This window comes from Lampris incognitus, chromosome 15 (genome assembly GCF_029633865.1).
Source record: "Lampris incognitus isolate fLamInc1 chromosome 15, fLamInc1.hap2, whole genome shotgun sequence".
NCBI lineage: Eukaryota > Metazoa > Chordata > Actinopteri > Lampriformes > Lampridae > Lampris > Lampris incognitus.
This window is the reverse complement of record NC_079225.1, coordinates 19,672,638-19,696,225: the sequence shown is the minus strand read 5'-3', so window position 1 is coordinate 19,696,225 and position 23,588 is coordinate 19,672,638. Positions and strand designations below refer to the sequence as shown.

Below are 23,588 nucleotides of genomic sequence, written 5' to 3'. Positions count from 1 at the left end.
CATACTGCAGTCTTTTTTTCTTTTTTGTTAAGAGTGCACAAGTAAGAAGTGCGTAGAGGGAGAGATGGGCGTGGTGGGAGAATGTGGTTAGAGAGGACCAGGAACAGTGTTGAGAGGGGTGAGCGAGTTTATAGCGATGCTCTATGCAATGGATGAGAGATTATTTTGAGCTCAGAGTGTCGCAGTAAAAAAGTCTGCATAGGCACTGTGAGAGAGAGAGAGACAGAGAGAAAGGGGGCATTTTGAGAAGGGAAAAAAAACCGTAATCCAACAGTGAACCGAACACAAACCGCAACACCCCATAATTCACAGAAAGGTGAATCAGTTCATCTGGACACAACGTTCATTGAGAGAAACGTTTTATTACTCATCCATGTGACCTCTTCAGTCTCAACTGACTGCAGGTATCCCACCCTTATAAACAGCAGTCGCATAATGACCAAGAACAATGATCGGTTTCATATGCAAACTGCCATGACTTTTCAATGGCCATGTGTACACACAGGATTTGGGAATGTTTGCAATCACAGCACTGTAAGATGGCAACAGAGGTACTCATAGTCCCCCCCCCCCCCCGTTCAGGGATGGTCGGTCCCTCTTCACAAAGATGGCGTCTGACTCCCCGTTCAAACCATCGTTCCTCCCTATCAAGGACGTGCACATCCTCATCCTTGAAAGAGTGCCCACTGGCCTGTAGATGGGTGTAGACTGTGGAGTCCTGGCCTGATGAGGTAGCTCTTCTGTGCTGTGCCATCCTCTTTCTTGGCCAGCGTCTGTTTGGTTTCCCCAATGTACAAGTCATGGCAATCCTCCTGGCATTTAACAGCATATACTACATTGCTCTGTTTGTGCTGGGGGACCCAATCCTTGAGGTGAAACAAGTAGATACCCTTTGACTTGGCAAACGGAGTCTTCCAAACATTTGGACATCAACATGCCAAAAGATTTGGCAAAACTATCAGAATACAATTATTACCCTATAACTAAAAAAATTAAGGAAAACACAACAAGATGGAACCTAATTCCTTTCCTTAGTCTCAGTTCAAGGATCGAATCCATTAAAATGAATATATTGCCCAGACTATTGTATCTCTTTCAGACCCTTCCAATAGAGATTAACCAAAACCAATTCAATGAATGGGACAAAATGTTGTCAGGGTACATATGGCAAGGGAAAAGACCTAGGGTTCATCTCAAAACTTTGCAGTTGGCCAAAGAAAAGGGGGGATGGGGCCTACCTTCTATTAGAGATTATTTTGCAGCACAGATGAGAGCTATGATATGCTGGTGTAACCCATCATGTGATGCTCAATGGAAAAACATTGAAGAGAGGACATCTTCCATCCCCATACAGGCAATCTTAGCTGATAAAAATCTACAAAGTTATATAAATACTATGGATAACCCATGGGTGAAATGCACTCTTGAAATACAGAAAACTATTATAAAATAATATAAACTAGAGGGAGATATTTTAATTCTTAAATGGTGTGCATATGACTCAGATTTTACACCAAATAAGCTGGATTTAAGGACTGGACAGCTAAAGGAATATAATGAAAGAAGGACTACTGCTGGGTTTTCAAATGCTTAAAAAGAAACACTTATCTGAAAAACAAGCCTTTTATCAGTATCTGCAGATGCGACATTGCTAATATGAAGACGAAAAATGTAACTGAGGCAAGTACTTGTCTGATAGAACTGTTTAGAAAAGCATATAATTCAGATACTGATAGAAGAATCATTTCATAAGGGTCTGTTAAATCTTAAAATACATTCGACTTCATACATTAAAACAAAATGGGAGAAGGAAGGAGGGACAATTATATCTGAGGAAGAACGGACAACAATATGGAGGTGTACTAGTTCGCAGGAATGGAGGGAGTTTGGTTGAAAAAACCTGATAGGGTATTTTATTACACCCTCTCAGAAATCACATTATGATAGTAACCTCCCTGTTTGCTGGAGAAACTGGAAACCAAAACGCAAACCACTGCCATATTTTCTGGGATTGCCCTGGTATCAAAGACTATTGGAGAGCAATACACAAGACATTTTTAAATGCGAAATACTCCAAGATAGTAAGACCATATATTTTGGGTATATACCCCAAGAATGGTTGAAATTCTTAATTCAACAGCAGTATATTCATTAAATAAATACTTAATGAATATACCTCTGGTGGCTAGGACAAAGACTCTTATGGTTATCACAGGAAAGCCCAACTTTAAATACATGGATGGAAATTACAATGGACATTATAAAATGGAGAGGATAACAGCACCTGTCAATCACGAATTGGAACAATTAACCTCATACTGGAAAAAATGGTTTGACTACATAGCACCCCATAGGCCTGATTTTATTTTCACAAATCAATGATTATGTTGTGAAGAAAAAAAATCACTCCCTACCTGTACACATTTTTCCCTGTGTTTGTTCTTTCTTTTAATTAGTGGATAATATATATATATAAAGCACCAGCATATAGACCAAAGACGTTCCCAAAAATGCTTTCCTAAATGAAGCTGGTAAAGAATATCCACATCTATTTAATCTGTCAGACCAGCCTGATTAAGGTATGTCATGGAATCTCTGGACGCATTGGTGTCCCAAAGCAAAACACCAAAGATTATTCATTTCAGGACATATCTTTGGTTTCCAGGTTTGAGCTGTAGAATGGGTCACTTGCTGACTCCTTCAAGGTCTGATGATGTGCTGACAGACTGTACAATTATTAATGTCATAAATGCCGCAGAGATGATGCTGTGCTTTTGTTAATTCATGTTTTGGTTCTTGTTTATATTTTTTTTTTGGATTTTTTTTTCTTTTTCTTCTCTCTTTTTACTGACTATCCTTCTCCCAATATACCCAGCATCTCCTCCACATGTCCAAGCCATCTCAATCTTGCCTCTCTTGCTTTGTCTCCAAACCATCCAACCTGAGCTGTCCCTCTAATATAATCGTTCCAAATCCTGTCCTTCTTTGTCACTCCCAATGAAATCTTAGCATCTTAGCATGATCTTAGCATCTTCAACTCTACCACCTCCAGCTCTCCCTCCTGTCTTTTCATCAGTGCCACTGTCTCCAAACCATACCATATAGCTGGTCTCACAACTATCTTGTAAACCTTCCCTTTAACTCTTGCTGGTACCCTTCTGTCACAAATCACTCCTGACACCCCTCACCCACAGGACAGGCACTGTCAAGGAGCTCCTTCAAGGTGGGATCCTCCTGCTGTGCACTAGCCATGTCCTCTAAGGAAACAGAAAAAGGCAAGTCAGACAGATCTGGTAAGGATAACAATAGTGTTGTACAGTCCTCTTTTTTACCACTTAGCTTTAGCTGTGGATCAGGTATAGCGCAGCTCATAGCGCACGTCACAGCGCAGGCTGTGAAAACCTCTGGCAAACTTTATGCACTTTCATCTACCTCCCTCACAAGTGTCAGTGAAGGGCTAACTACTAGAGGTGGTGGCACATTAGCCCAAACACATCCCCCAGTTAGATAGACCATTACCTGGAATGAGGTGAACCCCCTCAACCGGTAGCGCTGGGCGGACACCAACCACCACTTCCACCAGGTCAGACATGAGCATCATCTGATGAAGTGGAACAGACAACATGATTAAACCCATGCCCCGTACCTTGGTACACTATCACCGGTACCAGACTTAGAAAAAGGAAGTACTGATTCTAAAAGGAAAGCATCTACAGTTCCAGTGTCCTGCAGGATTTTCACTGGGACTTTCACATTACTTCCCACGAGTGAGACATGACCTTCTGTAATAAATAGTGAGAAAGCAGAATAATCAGGACCGGCACAGCGGCATGAGGATGCTGGTGGCTGCACCTGCTCTGGAAACTGCGCAAAAGGATTACAAATTTGGATAGGGGTGGCCAACGCTACAGCCTTTCCCTGTTCCCTACCTCCTGATAACTTACTCCTACCTCTAAGAACAGGACATTCTGCCTTCCAATGTCCCTTCCCCCAACAGTAATTACAAACTCTGTTGGGATCAAACTTCCCACCTGACCCACGATCATTTTACCATGCACTGAACTCCCGTCTCGACCCATCCTACCTCATGGAATGCGAACCACCTGCCATACACTGCTTGCGACTGCGCACGTCTCCAAAAGTGTTTTTGTGCATTAAAACATACTCATCGGCTAGGACAGCAGCCTCCACAGTAGTCTTAACTTTATGCTCATTAATGTGGGTGGCTATGTAGCCAGGGACCGAGTCTTTGAACTGCTCTAACACAAAAAGATCGGCCAAGCCCTCGAACGTTTCCACTTCCAAAACGGCGCACCACCAGGGAAAATTAGTGGCTAGACCCCCTAGGAAACTCACCATGCGTCTGCTTATCTCCCTTTCTCCATAACCTAAACCTAAACCCTTAACACAGCGGACTTCCACTTATCATAGCTACGACTACCAACTGAACTGAGAGCAGCATATGCCTCTTGCGCCTTACCAGGCATGATGCACTGCAATAAAAAAGTGCGCTCCACATCAGGCCACTGCCTAGCATCAGCAATGCGATCAGACAGGGAAAAAAGGTGTCTGGATCCCGTTCACTGAATGGTGGGACAAGACGCAAATTGCTGGCATCAAACCGGTCTGGAGAATCACCAGGAGATATATGAAAGTGCATACTTGAATCCCCTGTCATTCTGCCTGTCTTAATTAAATCCATCTTAGCATGCTGCAGCTCTAACTTTGCTTGCTCCAATTTCAACTCGGCTTCATGTTTTTTACTATCATACTCTAGCTGCAACAAGAGCAACTCTTTCTGCTGTTCAATCGTGAGATTACGGGTGGCTGGAGAAGTGGACCAGGCCTCTTCTCTGCCTTACTTAACAAGACCTTCCAATCTATCCAATCTTCTATCACCAACATCCAAAGAATAATAATCTGCTATTTTAAGTGATTGGTCCTTATTGATGCACCGCTCTATCCACACCGAGGGACTATGGAAAAACTCATCAATATCTTCCATACTGGATGAAACTATGCAAATTTACACAAGGACAGACAAAAATGGGGAAACGTGCACAAAACAAATTCCAGAACTCCCCCTCTAACTGCCTAACCTCCCCTAGGCACACCAGCCACCTGCATGTCCTCCCTCACCTAAATATAAATTCACCTCACATAAACCTCCTCTTTGGCCTTCCTCTTTTCCTCTTCCCTGGCAGCGCCATATTCAGCATCCTTCTCCCAATATACCCAGCATCTCTACTCCACACATGTCCAAGCCATCTTAATCTTGCCTCTCTTGCTTTGTCAAAACCATTCAATAAACCAAATTGATTTATTACAAAATAAAGAATAACCCCAATACAATGAAGTATGGATGTGTGTGTCTGTAAATCAGTGGTGTAAGGTAGTGCATGTGTGGGTGTGTTTGCTGATGTTGTGCGTGTTGTCAAGTGGTAAAACCATACCAACAAACAAAAGTAGAACAGTGAGAGGGCCTAGACTGAAAGCTGGCTGCAGCTTTATGCTGAAGGACATGCCCAGGTGTATCCTCTCAGGTTTGGTGAGCCATCTCTAAACCTGAAACACAACAGAGGTGAACAGAACAATCCAGAAATACATTTGAAGTCCACTGGGGGGTTCGTCACATGTTCAAATGTTCAATGCTCAAATGTGTGAACATTTGACATGTCAGTCTGGCCTGGGAATGCCTTGGGATCCCCCAGGAGGAGCTGAAGGGCATTGTTGGGGAGAGGGACATCTGGACTGCCCTACTTCGCTTGCTGCCACTGCGACCCGACCCCGGAGAAGCGGCTGAAGATGAATGAATGAATTCAAATGTTCACTTCAGCATTCAAATATTCAGACTCCCAATGGTTTCAAAGACTCCCAATGGTTTCTCAATTACATCTAATGGAGCGACAGTTGAATTTATAATAAAGATAGAAAGCATTTTTGGAGCAATTGTAAAGAGAAAAGGAGAAATTGGACAACCCTGTTTTAACGCCGCGTTTGATTGTAAATCCGGGTGATGTAGGGTGATGGGAAAGAGATTGAACTATTTGTATTTTCATACAGAGATTCTATAATGTTTCGAAACTTACCATTTTTATTGCTTCGAAGACGGCATTCTCCACCTTCTTTCTCAATTTCTTTGCTTTTTGGTTGCAGGTTGGATCTTTGCCGGCGTGCAAGGGTCTTTCGTTTCGCGAGGGAAATGTCCATTTCCGCATAATCATGGCAGTCAGACATTTCCTTGCAGCGGGCTGAGATAGTTATTTCTTCTCTTCGTGGCGCAATTATTTTTCAGTATTTAAGTTTTTATACTCGAGGACGCAGAAAAGTTCCAAAACGACCACATAATGATAGATCGCACCTCGGTCAGCAAAAAAGTAACATTCAATACGCATGTGCAGAAAGGAAAAAACCTACTGCGCATGCGCAAAACTAATAATGACCTGCGCGTGCGCGAAATCGCGCAACCTACCGTACATGCGCAAGTTTTCGCGCATGCGCAGAACAAAATGAGCCGCGTGCACGAAATTTATTATTTATTTTTGCAGGTTCCGTCAAACTCTGAAACATCTAGTTATCAAAATCAACTTTTCTTGAATTTTTACTTGAATTTCTTTCTAAAGCCTCCAAAAGACTGCGATTTGTGCCATCTCGCCCTTTTCCACCAACAGGGAACGGGTTCGGGGCCGGTTCGTAAACCCTTTTTTTGAACGGTTAAGAGCATTTCGACCAAAAATAAATTGGTTGCGAACCCGAAAAGTTAGTTCCGAACCGGCACCAAAAAATAGCAGGTTGTTCAGCGCGAACCGTGGCGACATCAATGGGCGCGTGACATTCCAGAGGAAGAAGAGAGGAGAGCCTAGCGGTAGATAATGGCGGAATCGGCAGATAACAAGGGTGCGCAGTGGTCGGCTGAGGAAACTCAGGGTTTGGTTGTTATCTGGGCACAGGCGCGGATCTACGGGGTGGCAAGGGGTGGCAGCTGCCACCTCTGGGACACAGTCTTGCCACCCCTGTTGCCACCCCATTTATAAATCAGATAATATGTTTTTAAAGTATATTTTGTGTACATGCATGGCGAAGGTCAATGAGACCCGCACCAAGCTCATCTCAAACAGAAGTCGCCGATTTAGAACCCCCCTCCCCCTCACAGGCGCGGATCTACGGGGCGGCAGCTGCCACCTCTGGGACACAGTCTTGCCACCCCAGGAAAAAATCTCTAGATCCGCCACTGTCTGGGCATCTCCCGAGTTTCAGGAAAAACTAGAGAGTAGCACGAGAAAGAGTAAGCTGTATGGCGAATTAGTAGAAGAGATGGCCAAGAATGGGTTCACTCGAACGCAAGAACAAATTATCAGCAAGTTAAAAAAAACAACTTAAGAAGGACTACCGAGACGATAACAAAAAGAGTTGTCCAAAAGTGGAGCTGGACGGCGTCATAATATGACGCCATATTATCGCTAGCTAGTGGGTTTCAGTGGGATGTAGCTAATGTTTACATCCGGTGTGCAACGCACAAAGCCCCCCGCTGATGACTAAAAACTGGTCGAAATGCGGGCCCGTTCGCCACGCAGCACCAAGGTTCTCAGAATGCTGAACGGAACCGGTGCCTGAACCAGAGCTACTTTGGTCGAAATGGGCTAGTGGCAGCGTTAACGTCCAGCTTGAATGCAGCGAAAACGCATCTAAAATGGGAAAGAGCTGTGGTGCGATAGACCGCACCAATAGATTTCACAAGACATCGGAGTTACTGTTTTACAGACTACCGAAAGAAAGGGTAAAGAGGAACAAATTGATCGCATTGGTGGTCAAATGTTAATGTCGACGGACCACTGGTTATTTGGTAAACTGTACGAGTTACTGTCAATTCCCACCTCCTTTAATTTAAGCAGATACTATTGCGTTATAATCCCGGTTTCGCCGTTTCCCCTACCAGAAGCAGCCATGTTGCGGGATGTTTGGCCACTCACTGTGCATGAGCCATCCTGTAACGCAAGTGTTGCTGGTACGACAGTGTTTACAAGCACACGACTTCTGCATGTCACCGCCCAACGTGACGGCCCCGCCCTAAAGACTTTGGATTGGTTCTGCAATGAACGTTTTTTTGTTTTAACTCTGTTTCCACCCAGTGTTAGCAACCCGGGGAGAATGTCCTCAGTCTCTAGTTGAGCGAAGCGTTTAGCGACCGACTTGAGAGTCTACTGACTGTCACCATGCTGCCCCTACTGTTCATGTGCGTATTACATCTTGCGGACGCGTAGCGTTAATTTCTGAGGACGGGCAAAACCAACGCTCCAAACATTACGCAACTAACACCCATAGTTTCACTGTCTATAGCTGTAGAATGTCAGATATGAAAAATTGTAAATATTATTTTTTAAAATCTATAATGAATAGTATCATCATTTATAATAATAAAAAGTTAGGTAACACTTTAGTATGGGGAACATAAAAAAACTTAATTACTAGTGAATTAGTAATGATTAAGATGTCACTTTAGTATGGGGAACATATTCTAAGTAACAAAAACTTAATTTACAGTAATTTAACACTATTAACACTTGTAGTTTTGTGTTTTGTTATGTAAGAACAGACCATATTCATTAAGTGTTAGTAAGGGAGAATAACTCTTCTTGTGGTACTACCACCTTATAAAGTCCATACTAAGCAAAGCATATTGAGATGGTACTACTAATAAGCAATAATTCTGAGGTTATAGAGGGAAAACTCATAGTTAATGGCTTACTGGTTGTATAATAAGGCCATGCAGAATAAGGCATTAATGAGTACGTAATAATGACCAATTAAGAGCCAATATGTTGCTAATTTGCATGCTAATAAGCACCTAATTAATGGTGACTACGTTCCCCATACTAAAGTGTTACCAAAAGTTATAACGAAATGTATAATGAACTGAAATGAAACATTTGACTATTGATGGCCATTATAGAAGGCAAACTCAGTGTCGAGAGATAGGGCTGTCCGTGGACACCACGCGTGTGTGAGCCGCAGCAGTTCAGCCAGGTAGCCGTCATGCACAGGTAAAGAAAGGTCAGTGGTGTGGACCAGGCCTTGGATGTTTTTCCATGTTAGGCTGTGAGCATAAGGTTTGGACAGATGCAGCAACCTGCTATCTGAAAATCAGACAGCAATGGTGCCTGAGCTGGATGTATTTAAAACATAATTTAATGCACCAGTGCAACTATTTAATGCAGCACTTCTCTAGAAAAGACTGCATGAAACTTCAATTGCTCTTTTATAACAAGAGATAACAAATTATAAAGCTCAGACATGATCAAGTTAGTGCTTTTTTCAAAAAGGAGATTCAAATAATTGTTTTTAGAAATGATGAAATGAACATTTCAGCAATACAACTACAGTATATAGGAAACAGCTGTCTCATAGAGTATAGCCAACGATTTTTCTGAACTTTGGCCTTTGACACTCGACCTCGATACATTACACGTTATACACAATGCTGGTACTTACTGTAATGCTTTATTTCAAAAATTATAGGCATTTTTAAAAAAAGCAAAATTTGAAAACGTTGACTAGATGACACAAGACTTTTTAAGAAAACCTATCTTGACAGTGTAGGAATTGAACAAAGACTGTACCAGCTCAGCATGCTGATTTGGCAGAGGCTTCGATTATAATGATGGATTTGCACAGAGCCGCCGTGACACGACCCATCCCTCCCCCTCCCCTATGGGACTGTGAACAGGCCAAGCCCTGCAGGCGAGACCTGGGATACTCAATAACACACCACCATCACAAAACAACGCCTCCCACGGCCTGTCATGGAGACACGTGAGACCCTCACCCCTCCACATCTGAGCTCACCGCCATTCGGAAAGAGAAGAGGGGATAACCAATGAGGCTGTTATCAGAAATGCCGTCTGTGTAAGACAGAGAAGAGTGTATGAGATAATAAAGAATAACTATGTGACAACTATGTGTGGACGTTTGTGTATGTGTGTGTATGTGTTTCTATGCACGTGTGTGTTTCTATGCACGTGCGTATGTGTTTCTATCTTTGTGCATGTGTGTGTGTGTAGGGGGACAATGCAAAAGTAAACACAATCATAGCTACCAATAAAACACATTAAACCCACACATGATATTGGATCGCCATGTAAATGGACTCCGTGCAGCATGCATAACGTCAGACGTCGCAGGGCTACTGTACAGTTCCTTGACAATACAGCTTCGCTTCTGTGCAGAGTAGCAGAGTCGTGCTCATAGCAGGCCTGCAGAGCGGATAACGCTCTTCGTGTCACATATCATCCGTTTCACTGCACATTCAACAAAACACGAGTTAGGGTGGGTTAAAGGCAATATGTGATACGTTTGGCAGTTACATATTTATTCATCAAAGGATTATAAAATGTATTCCAGCGTTAAATGGGAGAACAGCAAGCCACTGAACCCTTTTTAGCTTGCAGGAATAGTTGCAAGAGCGGAGATGCTCGGCAAGAAGATATACGACGTACATACCAACTTGCTGGCTCATGAATAAATCACGGTAACCTCACCTCCGAAAACTGGACGGGTTAAATAAAGTTCACATGGCTTTTTCATTTTCTAGATGTTCCCGGTTCGCCGGGACCCAGTGCGCATAAGGACAGAATGATTTACGACCCTTTGCAGCACTTATAGCCACCACCACACACATATCACGTAGGATAAACGTAGCATGAGCCGGCCCGGGAGACCGCACAGAGCCAGCTGGCCAATCTCGACCACAAACTCAGATGCTCTCTGGCTCAGAGAGAGAGAGCTCTTCCATGTGGCCCGCAAACCGAACGCCAAAATCTCTTTTGTATAGCTGGATCTATACGGAACCCGGAAGTTGACGTGACAAAAAAACTGCATAAAGCGCGCTTTTTTATTTTTTTTGTCATGTCACCTCCCGGACGCCGTAGATCTGCCGTTACGTAAGGTTTTCGAGACCGAGTCCATTTTGGGAATTATCGTCCCGCTCCAGACTCATTATTCAACTCGATCAAATTATCAGAGTGAACCTTAATTTGTAGGGGGGAGCGGAGGGAGTGAAAGGAACAAAAGGGCGGTTTTGCCAAGTAGACAAATTTAACTGTAAGGGAACTGGCAGTGGATCTGAAAAGCTGGACAGGAGCGGACCGAACTAATTAACTCCCCGTTTCCCCTCAATGAACCCGCCGCATTCATTCTCTGATTTGCTGTTCCTACTGTTCACTTTTTTTCTTTTAATTTGAAAGGAAAGTGAACAAGTTTGTGATTCTACTAAACTTGGAAAGTCGGCGAAATGCATGTGGTGGGAGTCTGTCGTGATATGGTAAATACCCTTTCGATCATCACCTTGCCATAGGCCTGTTGGGGTTAACTGTGGCTCTTATTGCAGCTTCAAGCAGAACGCTGGTGCTGTTAATGTGCACTTCGGTTAATGGCTGGTGGTTATCGCAGTCTACTGCAGCAGCAGTATTACTAGCGGTACCTGTTATGGCACCAGTAGAGCTACAACCCTTAAGATTCACACACAAACATGCCCTCTGATACACTGTGTCACTGGCATGTTGAAGTCCATAACTAATCTGCAAATATCCCCAAGATTTGACGCTTTTTAATTGCTATTTTCAGTGGTTACTGTCTGGTAGGGCTTTTAGAGAAACACACACACACACACACACACACACACACACACACACACACACACACACACACACACACACATGCACGCCCTGACTGGTCCCTGTCTCTCTCTCTGTGTCTATCTCTTTCTCTGTCTTTGTCTCTTTCTCTCTGCCTGTCTGTCTGTCTCCCTCTGTTTGTCTGTCTGTCTGTGCATACATATGTGTGTTTGTATGCACCGACAGTCCCACACACAAACGGACAGATGTACAACCACGTGCATGCACACACACACGCACACACACACACACACACACCTAAAAACGTGGGACAGTATTTTTTTTCAACAACCTGAGTCCATTTTCACCGAACTTCTGTCATCGATGTCCTTTTAAAATCAGGAAGGAGCCGGGGGACGAAGGGAACAATTGACTGATTCATCTGTCTTTATGTCACCCTGACTGGTCCCTCGCTCTCTCTGTCTCTCTCGCTCTCTGTAAGTCTGTCTGTCTGTTTGTCTGTCTGTCTCTCTCTCTCTCTCTCTCTCTCTCTCTCTCTCTCTCTCTCTCTCTCTCTCTCTCTCTCTCTCTCTCTCTCATCTCTTTCAATCTTTGCCTGCCCACCCAAAACGCCAGGGTCCCATTGGTTCCTTCCTGTCTTGGGCCGGTGCACACAGGGGCCCCAGGCCTGTCCCTCCTCTCGGCACATCCTCAATGGCTCCTCTGTTTGACCTCTTCCACCATCACCACCACACACACACACACACACACACACACACACACACACACACACACACACACACACAAACGGACACATAAAACACTCTCTCTCGCCCCCTCCACTCCTGTCTGTCTCGTTCCCCTGCCCATCACCAGCTAAACAGGATAATCAGTGTCATAGCAGCGCCTGATCAGCCGTGGCTCATTATAAAGGAACGTATATGAGCCTCTGTCAGGGCCCCATCACATTATACAACATGTGATAGAATGAGAGTCACCTGCTGCTGCTGCTTCTGCTGCTGCTGTGGTTGGGAGAGGAGCCCACCATGCACTGTGTCAGGTCTGGATTTCATGACCAAGACTGGGTTTTTTTGGTCCATATAAGAGTTTGTGAGAACGCAGAACAGTTTCCCAACCTAAACAGCTGCTTCTTCTGGGTGCGTAACAAAACAGTTCACTTGGCCTCCTGCCCAGCCGGAGCGCAAGGATAGGAAGTGAACAAGGAAATGATGGTTAAGGCATAGAAGAAAGAGAGAGGATAGGTAAACAAAGGGAGGGAGAGAAAAAAGACAGAGAGACGAGAGAGAGAGAGAGAGAGAGAGAGAGAGAGAGAGAGAGAGAGAGAGAGAGAGAGAGAGAGAGAGAGGGAGAGAGAGAGAGAACCTTTTAGCGGATCAGTCGCAGTGTCTGCAGTAGTTGTTTGTCTGAGGGATCAAGTGTTCAGTTCAAGAATCTTCCTACACACACACACACACACACACACACACACACACACTAAGTGAGCGGGACTGTGACCTACTTCTGAGCACCATTGGCGGAGGATGTTGCTCAAGGTGGAGAGAAGCACCACGGAAATTCTTTTAGTGGAGCAAAGAGGATGTTTTATTGACCACATGTCAAGCAGGATGTACATCAGCTCCATGCCAAATCCCCCGGTGAATATAATCAATGTATACTTGTGTTTAAAAAAGGCAACAGCATGCACAGTGCCCTGGTCAACCCAGGTGAGAGCTATTGACTCTATTTAATCCATCATACGGGGATGTAGATGAAGGGGAGGGGGGGGGCAGTTAACAGGCGATTTGTTTTCCCTAAGCCTTGATATGTATACAGTTTAGATAAATGGTTTGTACAACATTTTCATCTTATAAATAAATGATGATTGAGTAACATACAGTTTTATTGCTTCTTAAAGTAGTCTGGTTCTGATTCTGATTCTGATTCTGATAAGCCAGGGTTAATCCTCCATTAAATGTGTAACTGGTGGAGACGTCTGAGTCTCAGAGGCTGGGGGTAATACTCTGTACTGTGCTCAGTTGAGAGTCCAAAGAAGGATTTGCATAAAACTGCATTTGGAAATGTCTCCTGTGTTGGAATCGAGGACTGTGTGCAAAGCCCAAAATGGATGGCAGGGAGACAGACACCTGCGACACACACAAATACAGGTAGGCACAACAGTCGTATGACGGATTGAGCCAGCGAGCCAAGGGAGCGGAGCGCACAAGGTGGTAATGAACACAGAGGACTCCTGCAAGGAGCTGGATTCACACCGAGACGCTTTAAAAAGCCCCGCCCTGGGCAAAGGAAACAATACATGGCTGTCATGAGTATCTCTGCATCCCAACCCTGATAAGACCTCTCCATGGGCAACTTGTGCTTTTTCCAGCGTGCAAAGGGGATATAAGGATGATCTGATGAGGAACACGAACTGTGTTTGGTGGCTTGGAGAACTGACGTTTAAACGACATCAAATAAAATGATACGCGTTTTGTTTGAAATCGACCATAAGCGTCCATTTTGGTTCGCCATAAACCCTCGGCGCAGCGCAGCCTAGCGGAGGCGTTGCAACGACTGAGCCACCACCTTGACAAATATCTCATCAGTGGTTTCCTGCACACACTTATCCTACACCATCCTTTGCTGGATTCACAACGCACAATAGACTCACTCATCAAGGTGGGCTCGCGCTTGGGACATTTCATATTGTACATTCCAATGTCTTTGTGCAAATCTGATGGGGGGGGGTGTTGCCACAGCAGTACTTGTGGCAACAACTCAAACATTCAAAGCTTATCAAAACATCCTGAAGGCAGGTGATGTCACCTTACCCAAAAACAACTGCACGTCTGACAGCATGAGCAAACACAGCCAGACAAACACGAGAGCCGCCCAAAAGCTTAACCAACTCGCATCCCATACTGTTTTACTCCAAATAACACAATATGTCTTTGTGTTGTCTGATTTTCTAGGGAGGGACATGGGGGGCCACAAAATGTGACCCCTTGACCCGTGACTTGGGAAAAAAAGTCAACAAAAGCCAAGAGGTTAAATTAGGCTGAAACAGAGCAGGTGGCGAAGATATACACAGTCATTAGAATGACCTTTCCAAATATTCATTCACACATCTACAGCAATTCACACAGAGGCAATAGTCTGTGGCCTGAGACAGCCTTGCTGAAGCCATCTCTTCCAAATCAGGTCAGGTAGCCAGAAGAAATATGAAGGCTTTCTAACGGTCCCACATGGCTGACTACCACACTGTCAGTGTTCATAACAAATTAAACCCTTTACTGCAACCAGTAAATTCTATCAACCAATTAAAAGAATAATTTACCCATATATAAAACAAGTAGTTGGATACCCGCACTTATTAATGCTAAACCTACTCTAAGCAAGGTCCTGACAGTAATCTTCTTACAGTATTATGCCATAAAAAATAGATGCAAAGCTTGAGAAAATGTCAATATGTCTTACAGAGAAAGAGTTGAAGTTTGAGAGTCAGTGTGTGTGTGTGTGTGTGTGTGTGTGTGTGTGTGTGTGTGTGTACCAGGTTTTACTATCCTAATGGAGACCAAATGTCCCCATTAGGACAAAAAAACCTGAAACCACCTACCTTGTGGGGACATTTTATGGGTCCCCATGAGGAAAAGGGTCTATTTTAGGGTCAGGACTTGGGTTTAGGGTTAAGGTTAGAATTAGGATTAGGTTAGGGTTAGGGTAAAGGTTAAGGTTAGGCATGTAGTTATGATGGTTAAGGGCTAGGGTTAAGGGCTAGGCTAGGGAATGAATGTAGTTAATATAGGGTGACATTCATTGAGAATATATGTTCAATTAGCTAGCTTGACAAGTATCCCCAGAAAACCTAGGCTGAGAACAATGACCAAACCTAAGCAAATTCAATTTAGCGTTAGCTAGCTAGGTAGCTATGTCAATACTGGCACTGCCGATATAAAATCATGATCTTCTTTTACTCCTTCTGTTGAGTTTTTGGAGTTAACCAGTTAATTCAACATGTTTTTTACGACTGAAACCGGCGATCGGTTTCGTTCGTTATGCAGCTATGCTGTTTAGAAAGGTGGGGATACCTGCAGTTAGCGGAGACTGACGAAGTCACTTAGATGAGCGATGGCGCGTTTCGTGTTCGAGCGTTCGCGCATGCGCAAGCGCATGCGTGTTTGTGTACTAAACGGGTGTGTTGCGTTGTCGGTGTTAGCTTGGATAAATTTGATACCAAAACATCAACCTGATAACGAGTTCGATGTATGTTTACACAAACACGTTCAAATTCGTGAATACGTCTCGATTTAATCTGTTCAAATGTTCACCTTTAACCAATACACCTAAACAATCTACCCCCACTCTTGGTCTGCGCTAAAATAAGGTGGAGGTGGAGGTGGGTGAAAGGTGTCTTATAAATGAAACAGAAACGTGCAAGGCGTTCAGTAGCCTATTTGCTATCATTAGGTAACACGCCATCCACATGACATCAACATCCATCACAGCGCTTGTGAAACCTTTGGGTTTTGTTTTGTTTTGTTTTTTTGAGCGGCTTTCAAAGCTGTCGAGGAAAAGAATGTTGTGTCGATCCTCATTAATTCTCTCTGGGACTGTTGGATAACAGTCCAAGTCCAGCTCAACTGTTAATTGGCAGCAAATACGGACCGGGCTTGTTTTCTGTGGCCGTTTCACAAAAAACGGTCCCCCCGCAGGACTGACTTCACCTCCGACAATTACTCAGCAAAAATAAGAAGAGCACTGACTGCATGCATGCGGGGTCCCGATCTGAATCACAGACGCGCGCGCGCGCGCGCACACACACAGGTGGTACAAAACAGATTTTAATCGGATTAATTATCCGGTACGATCTCATTCCTCCGTGCCCCGTGTGTTGAACAGAGCGTGACACGGTGACGCACATGAATATAACCAAGCATCAGTCCGGCTTGACGTTACCTTGGAGTCCACGACGCCGCCCCCCTCCACATGAGTCCTCACCTCGGCGCTCAGCTCCTCGGCGGCCGACACCTCCTCTGGGCTCTTCCCGTCGCGCTGCACAGAAGAAGTCTCCGCTCCCATGGTGGAAACAAAGTGCGACACTTGCCTTTCCGTAAAGCCGGAGTGTGGATGGGGGTAAAAAATAAATATATTTATATTATATACAAAACAAACACGGCAAGATGTGCAGCCCAGATAAGCTTTTCTGGTGTTGTCTTGCAGCGACACGCCCGCAGTGTCCGGCCCCGGTGCACAGCAAAGCCCTGAAGTGATGGACTACCAGTGCTGGCGGACTCTTTTAGGAACCCCCCCTCCTTCCCCTCTCCCCTCTCCCCATCCACCCACCACCACCTCCTCCCTCCATTCACCCCCCCTCCCTTCAGTATCACATGGACCGCTATGGTGCACGCCTTGCAGCATCAGAGTGGACGCACCGTGCGGATGGAGGAGAGAGAGCAGATAGGAGGGGCAAAGACAAATAAACAAAAGAAACCCACTGAACTCTTATCACTGCTAGTCCGACTGTTCACGCCGAAAAATGGCGCTGTGGTCATAATATTTGAAAAGGGGAGTGAAGCGTGATTTACAGTTAGTGGAAAAAATATGGCTGCTTAAAATTCACTTCACAGAGCTGTCCCATAGTTCTTCAAAACGAAGGAAAGATCACAAAAAAAGAAGAGGCTAGACAGATTCAAATGTAAGCACAACACTGCAGACTGTAGACGATGATGACGACGACAACAACAACAACACAAGGACAACATAGTGCCATCTAGGTAAAGCACAACCTTTAACAGTATTGTGTGTGTTTGGAGAGCTATTCAGTGCATTTGCTGCCTGTTGTCACACACACACACACACACACACACACACACACACACACACACACACACACACACACACACACACACACACACACACACACACACACACACACACACACACACACGAAACAATCCTAAACAATGGTTGAGTGACTTGTGAACAGAGGGATTCAGGATCATCGTCATAAAGGGCCACTTTCATGCCAATGTCATAAAACACATGTGGTGGAGCACCTGCTCGTGTCCTCTAGCCGAGCTGCTCCTCTGTTTGCTAACCTGTGGCTTCCCAGATCTTCAAATCGGCAAAACCGGACACCCGACACATGTTCGTGTTTGTGCGTGTGTTATCCACGCACTACATTTTCTAATTCTCACACGTGTCTTCACATCGGCTGATGCCCCTTTGAGCACCAGACTCCATTTCAGCATGGTGGCCGGCTACGCATCACCTCTCACCGACTGTTTAACAGACTGTCTAAGTCATTAGGACATAATCTCACCCAAACGGCTTTCACTGTCTCGGACACAAAACACAAGTCCAATTGTTGTGCTATCCATCCATCCATCCATTATCCGAACCGCTTATCCTGCTCCGGGTCGCGAGGGGGGGGGTGCTGCTGGAGCCTATCCCAGCAGTCACTGGGCAGCAGGCGTGGAGACACCCTGGACAGGCCGCCAGGCCATCACAGGGCCGCTTACACATCATCAGAAGTAGTGTTACAGGTACCAAGATGAACATTAACAGCCTCACATAACCGGGCCACAGTGGCCACACACACACACACACACACACACACACACACACACACACACACACACACACACAACACACACACGGCACTAAATATCTATAGGCCACCTGAAGACAATGCAAACTTTTTTGATGACTTAACTGAACTGCTGTCTATTTAAATCACCAGCAATACCTACACTGTCAATTGTTGTGCTAGAATAGTTTAAATTGGTTTGTCCTCGTAGGGGCTATTTAGGCTGAGATGTAAGTTGTCTACTAAACGTTGACTCGTCAACCACTTTCGAACCAGTCCTCCCCTGCCCAGATGTCTAGGCTCTACAACGTGGCTAAATCGGGTCATGTGATATGGTGTTGACATCCTACCATTTTCCTATGCTGCACGGATCCTCCAGCGTGTACTGAAACCACACCATGTGGGAATTTTATCTTTTTCTAACAGAAAAAAACAAAAACAAAACAAGCATGTCTGAAATTGTGTCGCGTTCAGCGCAGACACATGACGTCATTTGTAGTCATTGTAGTTTTCCTGTCAAACTTCCCTAGTCCTGATTTCAGCTCCAACACGGACAGCGCAGGATACCTGTACACGACTCCTTGCCGGTGCGGAGAGGCCCACATTGGCCTCATTGCGGCCTCTGCACGATAATGGATAATGCATGCTAACGAGTGCTGGCATTACTATTGTAGCCGGTTATTTTCTTGCCCGGTGCGGGATTCGATACGGGGTGTACTGCACCACAAGGCGACATCACTAACCGCTCGGCTAAAGGCTCAGACTCGTTAGCTAGGGGCTAACGGGTCTTATTAGTAGTTTACAGTATCATAACTATCATATCATAACCATGTATCGTAACGCCCCAACTGGATGCTTCCGCACTGGTTCAGCAGAGCTAAATGTGGCACGTCTGAATCACGTTATCAGCTAACCATCCACCCAGAAAAGCAAGTCGACACACACACTTAAACTTTTTATTAAAACATAGATTTGTTTAAGCAATTTAAAGGTGATAGAGGACGTCTAACTCGCATATCTGTTGATTGCGTTTCCGGGAAATCCTACCTCAAATGAACCCACACGGGCACAGTGTTGCCAAAAAATAAATAAAATAAAACCTCACCCGAAGTCGGTACTGGCTCTCTGAAACGTCGCTAAATGTCGCGAGATTGCGTGATGCCGTCACACATACGTACCCGCATTTGATTTGCATACGTCACGTAGCTGGACGGTGTCCCGTTCTCTTTGTTCTTGCTCTGTGCACAGCGCGATTACCAGTCAAGTGCCGTCGATTTTACGGTCCATCATAGGGTGTCTGTCTCCCCGCCTGCCGCGCAATGACTGCTGGGATAGGCTCCAGCATCCCCGCGACCCTGAGAGCAGGATAATGGATGGATGGATGGGATTTACGATCATTTTAATTTGAGTGTCTGGGTCGTCGTGGCGCAGTACTAAATGTAAATTGCCGAAATGTCGGTATAGGTAGTTTTACAGGACAGTGGCCAAAAATGATCAGTATAATTAATTAATTAAGTTTCCTTAATTGAGCCCCTCGGGGAAATTCAGTTACTGCAAGTTAACCCGTGTGCTTGCAGGTCTGTCTGCCTGAATGTCTGCCAGTCTGTCTGCCTGCCTCTCTGCTTGCCTGTCTGTCTGTCTGTCTTTCTGTCCGTTCGTCTTTCTGCCTGTCTGTGGTTGTTTTAGCTTGCTTTCTGTCTGTCTGTCTATCTATCTGTCTGTCTGTCTGTCTGTTTTAGCTTTCTGTCTGTCTGCCTGTCTGTCTGTTTTAGCTTTCTGTCTGTCTGTCTGTCTGTCTGTCTGTCTGTCTGTCTGCCTGCCTGCCTGCCTATCTATCTATCTATCTATCTATCTATCTATCTATCTATCTATCTATCTATCTATCTATCTATCTATCTATCTATCTATCTATCTATCTATCTATCTATCTATCTATCTATCTATCTATCTATCTATCTATCTGTCTGTCTGTCTGTCTGTCTGTCTGTCTGTCTGTCTGTCTGTCTGTCTGTCTGTCTGTCTGTCTATCTGTCTGCCTGTCTGTCTGTCTGTTGGTAGGCAACGGGATAGACCGTCACACTACCCAGACGCCCGTGCTCGCTAGCTTTTGATGGGAATCCAGCCACACTTTTGCTGAAAGACAGACAAACAAGGGCATGGGGGAGGTAATAATTAAATATTGAATGCTTACAATGGCTTCAGACAAACAGCATAGTGTGTGGTCTGATCTTCTTTAGTCCCTGAACTGCAATCACATCAACTACGATAGCTCTCCTTCACAAACACACACATACAAGTATTAAAATACACACAGCTGTAATTCAACTTTATTTGGTATTGATGTCTGTCTGTCTGATGCCCGTCTGTCTGTCTGCCTCTCTGCTTGTCTGTCTGTCTGTCCGTCTGTCTGTCCATCCGTCTGTCTGTCTACCTGTCTGCCCATCTGTCTGTCTGTCTGTCTGTCTGCCTGTCTGTTTGTCTGCTCGTCTGTCTGCCTGCCTGTCTGCCCGTCTGTCGGCCTGCCTGTTTGCCTGTCTGCCTCTCTGCTTGCCTGTCTGTCTGTTTGTGTGTCTGTCTGTCTGTCTGCCCCTCTGCTTGCCTGTCTGTCTGTCTGTCTGTCTGTTTGTGTGTCTGTCTGCCTCTCTACTTGCCTGTCTGTCTGTCTGTCTGTCTGTCTGGTTGTTTTAGCTTTCTGTCTGTCTACCTGCCTGTGTATCTGTCTTTCTGTCTGTCTGTCTGTTTGCGTGTCTGCCCGTCTGTCTGCCCATCTGTCTGCCTGTTTATCTGTCTGTCTGTCTGTTGCTCTGCTTGCCTGTCTATCTATCTATCTATCTATCTATCTATCTATCTATCTATCTATCTATCTATCTATCTATCTATCTATCTATCTATCTATCTATCTATCTATCTATCTATCTATCTATCTATCTATCTATCTATCTATCTGTTTTAGTTTTCTGTCTGTCTGTCTGCATGTCAGCCCGTCTGCCTGCCCGTCTGTCTGCCTGCCTGTCTGTGCCTCAGATATGGAGTTCACAGATTTAGGGGATTTATCGGAGAGTGTGTTGTTGGCGAGGGATACGGTATGTCCCAAAGACAGACAGTCAATATAAGCACGAGTGGTAAACTTAATTTCAAGTTCAGCCGTGTACGAACTGACAAATTATAGACCTTCCCCATGACTCAAAGCCAAGTTCACACAGGCCTGAGACGGAGTTCTGCAGCCAGACCAAGCCAAAACCCCCAAAAACACTGTGCAAACAAAAATCATGATTGATGGAGAAGATGTTGTTTAGAAATACACAAAGGGATAATATAGGGCCTCTGTGATCTACCAGGTTGTGTTTGTGCACAGAGTAGGCAGCATTAACTTCATTCACATTGTCGAAAAATTTATGAGAAGTAGCAATAAAACAGGAAAACAGTAATCACTGCAAAAACAGTACAAGATTGTGAGGTTGTAAAAGCGCCTGAAGACTGAAACGAGTTTCCGTGTTCAGAACAGATTTGTCTGTCATGGAGTTTTGTGTTCGCACGCGCGCATGTCTTTCGAGCGCATGTCTTATTTGAAATTCATTAGTTTGTGGAGTACAGGTCGTCCCCGGGTTATGAACGCCAGTACTTACGAACCGACCTCCGTTAAGCCCATTATTATTATTATTATTATTATTATTATTATTATTATTATTATTTTAAATCGAGTTTACGCACAATGGTTCGTACTAACGAACAGACGGACTACTTTGCGCGACGGTCAAAACACTGCGCGTTTTAGGCCGTTCGTCGGCCCGGGGGAGAACAACGCCACGCCGCCGTCGCCATTCTAAGTCGGATAGCGTAAACATTGTGTGCGTTGTATTTTGACTTTAAACTCTGGCGTGTTTACCCTCGTAATCATGGCGTCAAAGCGTAAATCTGATGCAAGTGATGATGATACATTGAAGAAATGGAAAACGATCACGACTGAAACTTACCTGGTGAGGTGGGAAGGCCTCCCGTTTCTGGCGTCAAACGGCCGGCCTCCGCCGGTCGCGACCCGCTCCGGGGACTGTGGCGGGTGGGGAGTTTGAAATGTAAGAAATTATTCTTTAAAAAAATTTGTACCTGTACACATTCATCTCATCTCATCTCATCTCATCTCATCTCATCTCATCTCATCTCATCTCATCCCATCCCATCCCATCCCATCCCATCTCATCTCATCTCATCTCATCTCATCTCATCTCATCTCATCTCATCTCATCTCATCTCATCTCATCTCATCTCATCTCATCCCATCCCATCTCATCTCATCTCATCTCATCTCATCTCATCTCATCTCATCTCATCATCAGCCGCTTCTCCAGGGTAGGGTCGTGGTGGAAGCAAGCTAAGTAGGGCACTCCAGACGTCCCAAGGCGTTCCCATCAGATTGGACATGTAGTCCCTCCAGTGAGTTCTGGGTCTACCCCGGGGTCTCCTCCCAGTTGGACGTGCCCGGAAAACCTCCAAAAGAAGGCGCCCAGGAGGCATCCTAATCAGATGCCCGAACCACCTCAACTGGCTCCTTTCGACGTGAAGGAGCAGCGGCTCTACTCCGAGCTCCCTCCGGATGTCCGAGTTCCTCACCCTATCTCTAAGGCTGAGCCCAGACACCCTACGGAGGAAACTCATTTCAGCCTGAAATGAGTTTCCTCCATATACACACATTCTCTCTCTCTCTCTCAATTATAAATACTGTACTGTAGTTACATTTATTATTATTACTGCATTATTACATGTATGTTGTAGGTAAAATATATACTATATACTAAGACAAACATTTGATTAATTCACGCTAGATGTGAACTGTACCTAACTGTTCTGACTTGCATACAAATTCGACGTAGGAACAGACTCAAAAACGGAAGTCGTTCGTAACCCGGGGACTAACTGTAATGAAAACCAATTGGGAACAATACTTCTAAAGTTATTTATGTAAAATTGTCGAAATCAGTGAAATAAAGCATCACTGGAGCTATAATTGATTTATGTCAGTGTTCGCCAGTAAACCACTATAGTCATGTTGTAAACAGGCGTGAAGCCTTGTGTACATGACATCCTGCCCCTTATGTTGACTCGCTTGTCTATGTGAATTTGTCTCTGTAATTTGAGCCCTAATTTGAAATTATTCCGTCAAACACGTGATTCGTTAACTTGAACATACTCTAATGTTCTGTCTTAGGCTTTAAAGGGCCACACATCACCAAAACAACTTCTTTTACCTGAATACCGACGCACTCGGACTCATGAAATTCAGAGACTGTCAGGGTTCCTAGTGTTTTCCTCCTTGTCTGTGCTCCTGGTCCCTCCCCCTTCTGTCGGTCTGGAGGCTGGGCTGGAGCTAATCACCTGCACACCTGTCTTGCATCAAG

General features: G+C 44.8%; 1 protein-coding gene across 1 annotated transcript in view; it reads right to left on the bottom strand.

Annotated features, from left to right (window-relative positions):
• The window catches only part of akap12b (A kinase (PRKA) anchor protein 12b), a 62,741-nt gene extending 45,896 nt beyond the window's left edge, over positions 1 to 16,845 (bottom strand). The window contains exon 1 of the mRNA XM_056295096.1: positions 16,563 to 16,845. Within this exon, the coding sequence (XP_056151071.1) occupies positions 16,563 to 16,685 (123 nt within the window). The 5' untranslated portion in view covers positions 16,686 to 16,845. The remainder of the gene's footprint in view (positions 1 to 16,562) is intronic.
• Between the last annotated feature and the right edge of the window lie 6,743 nt (positions 16,846 to 23,588).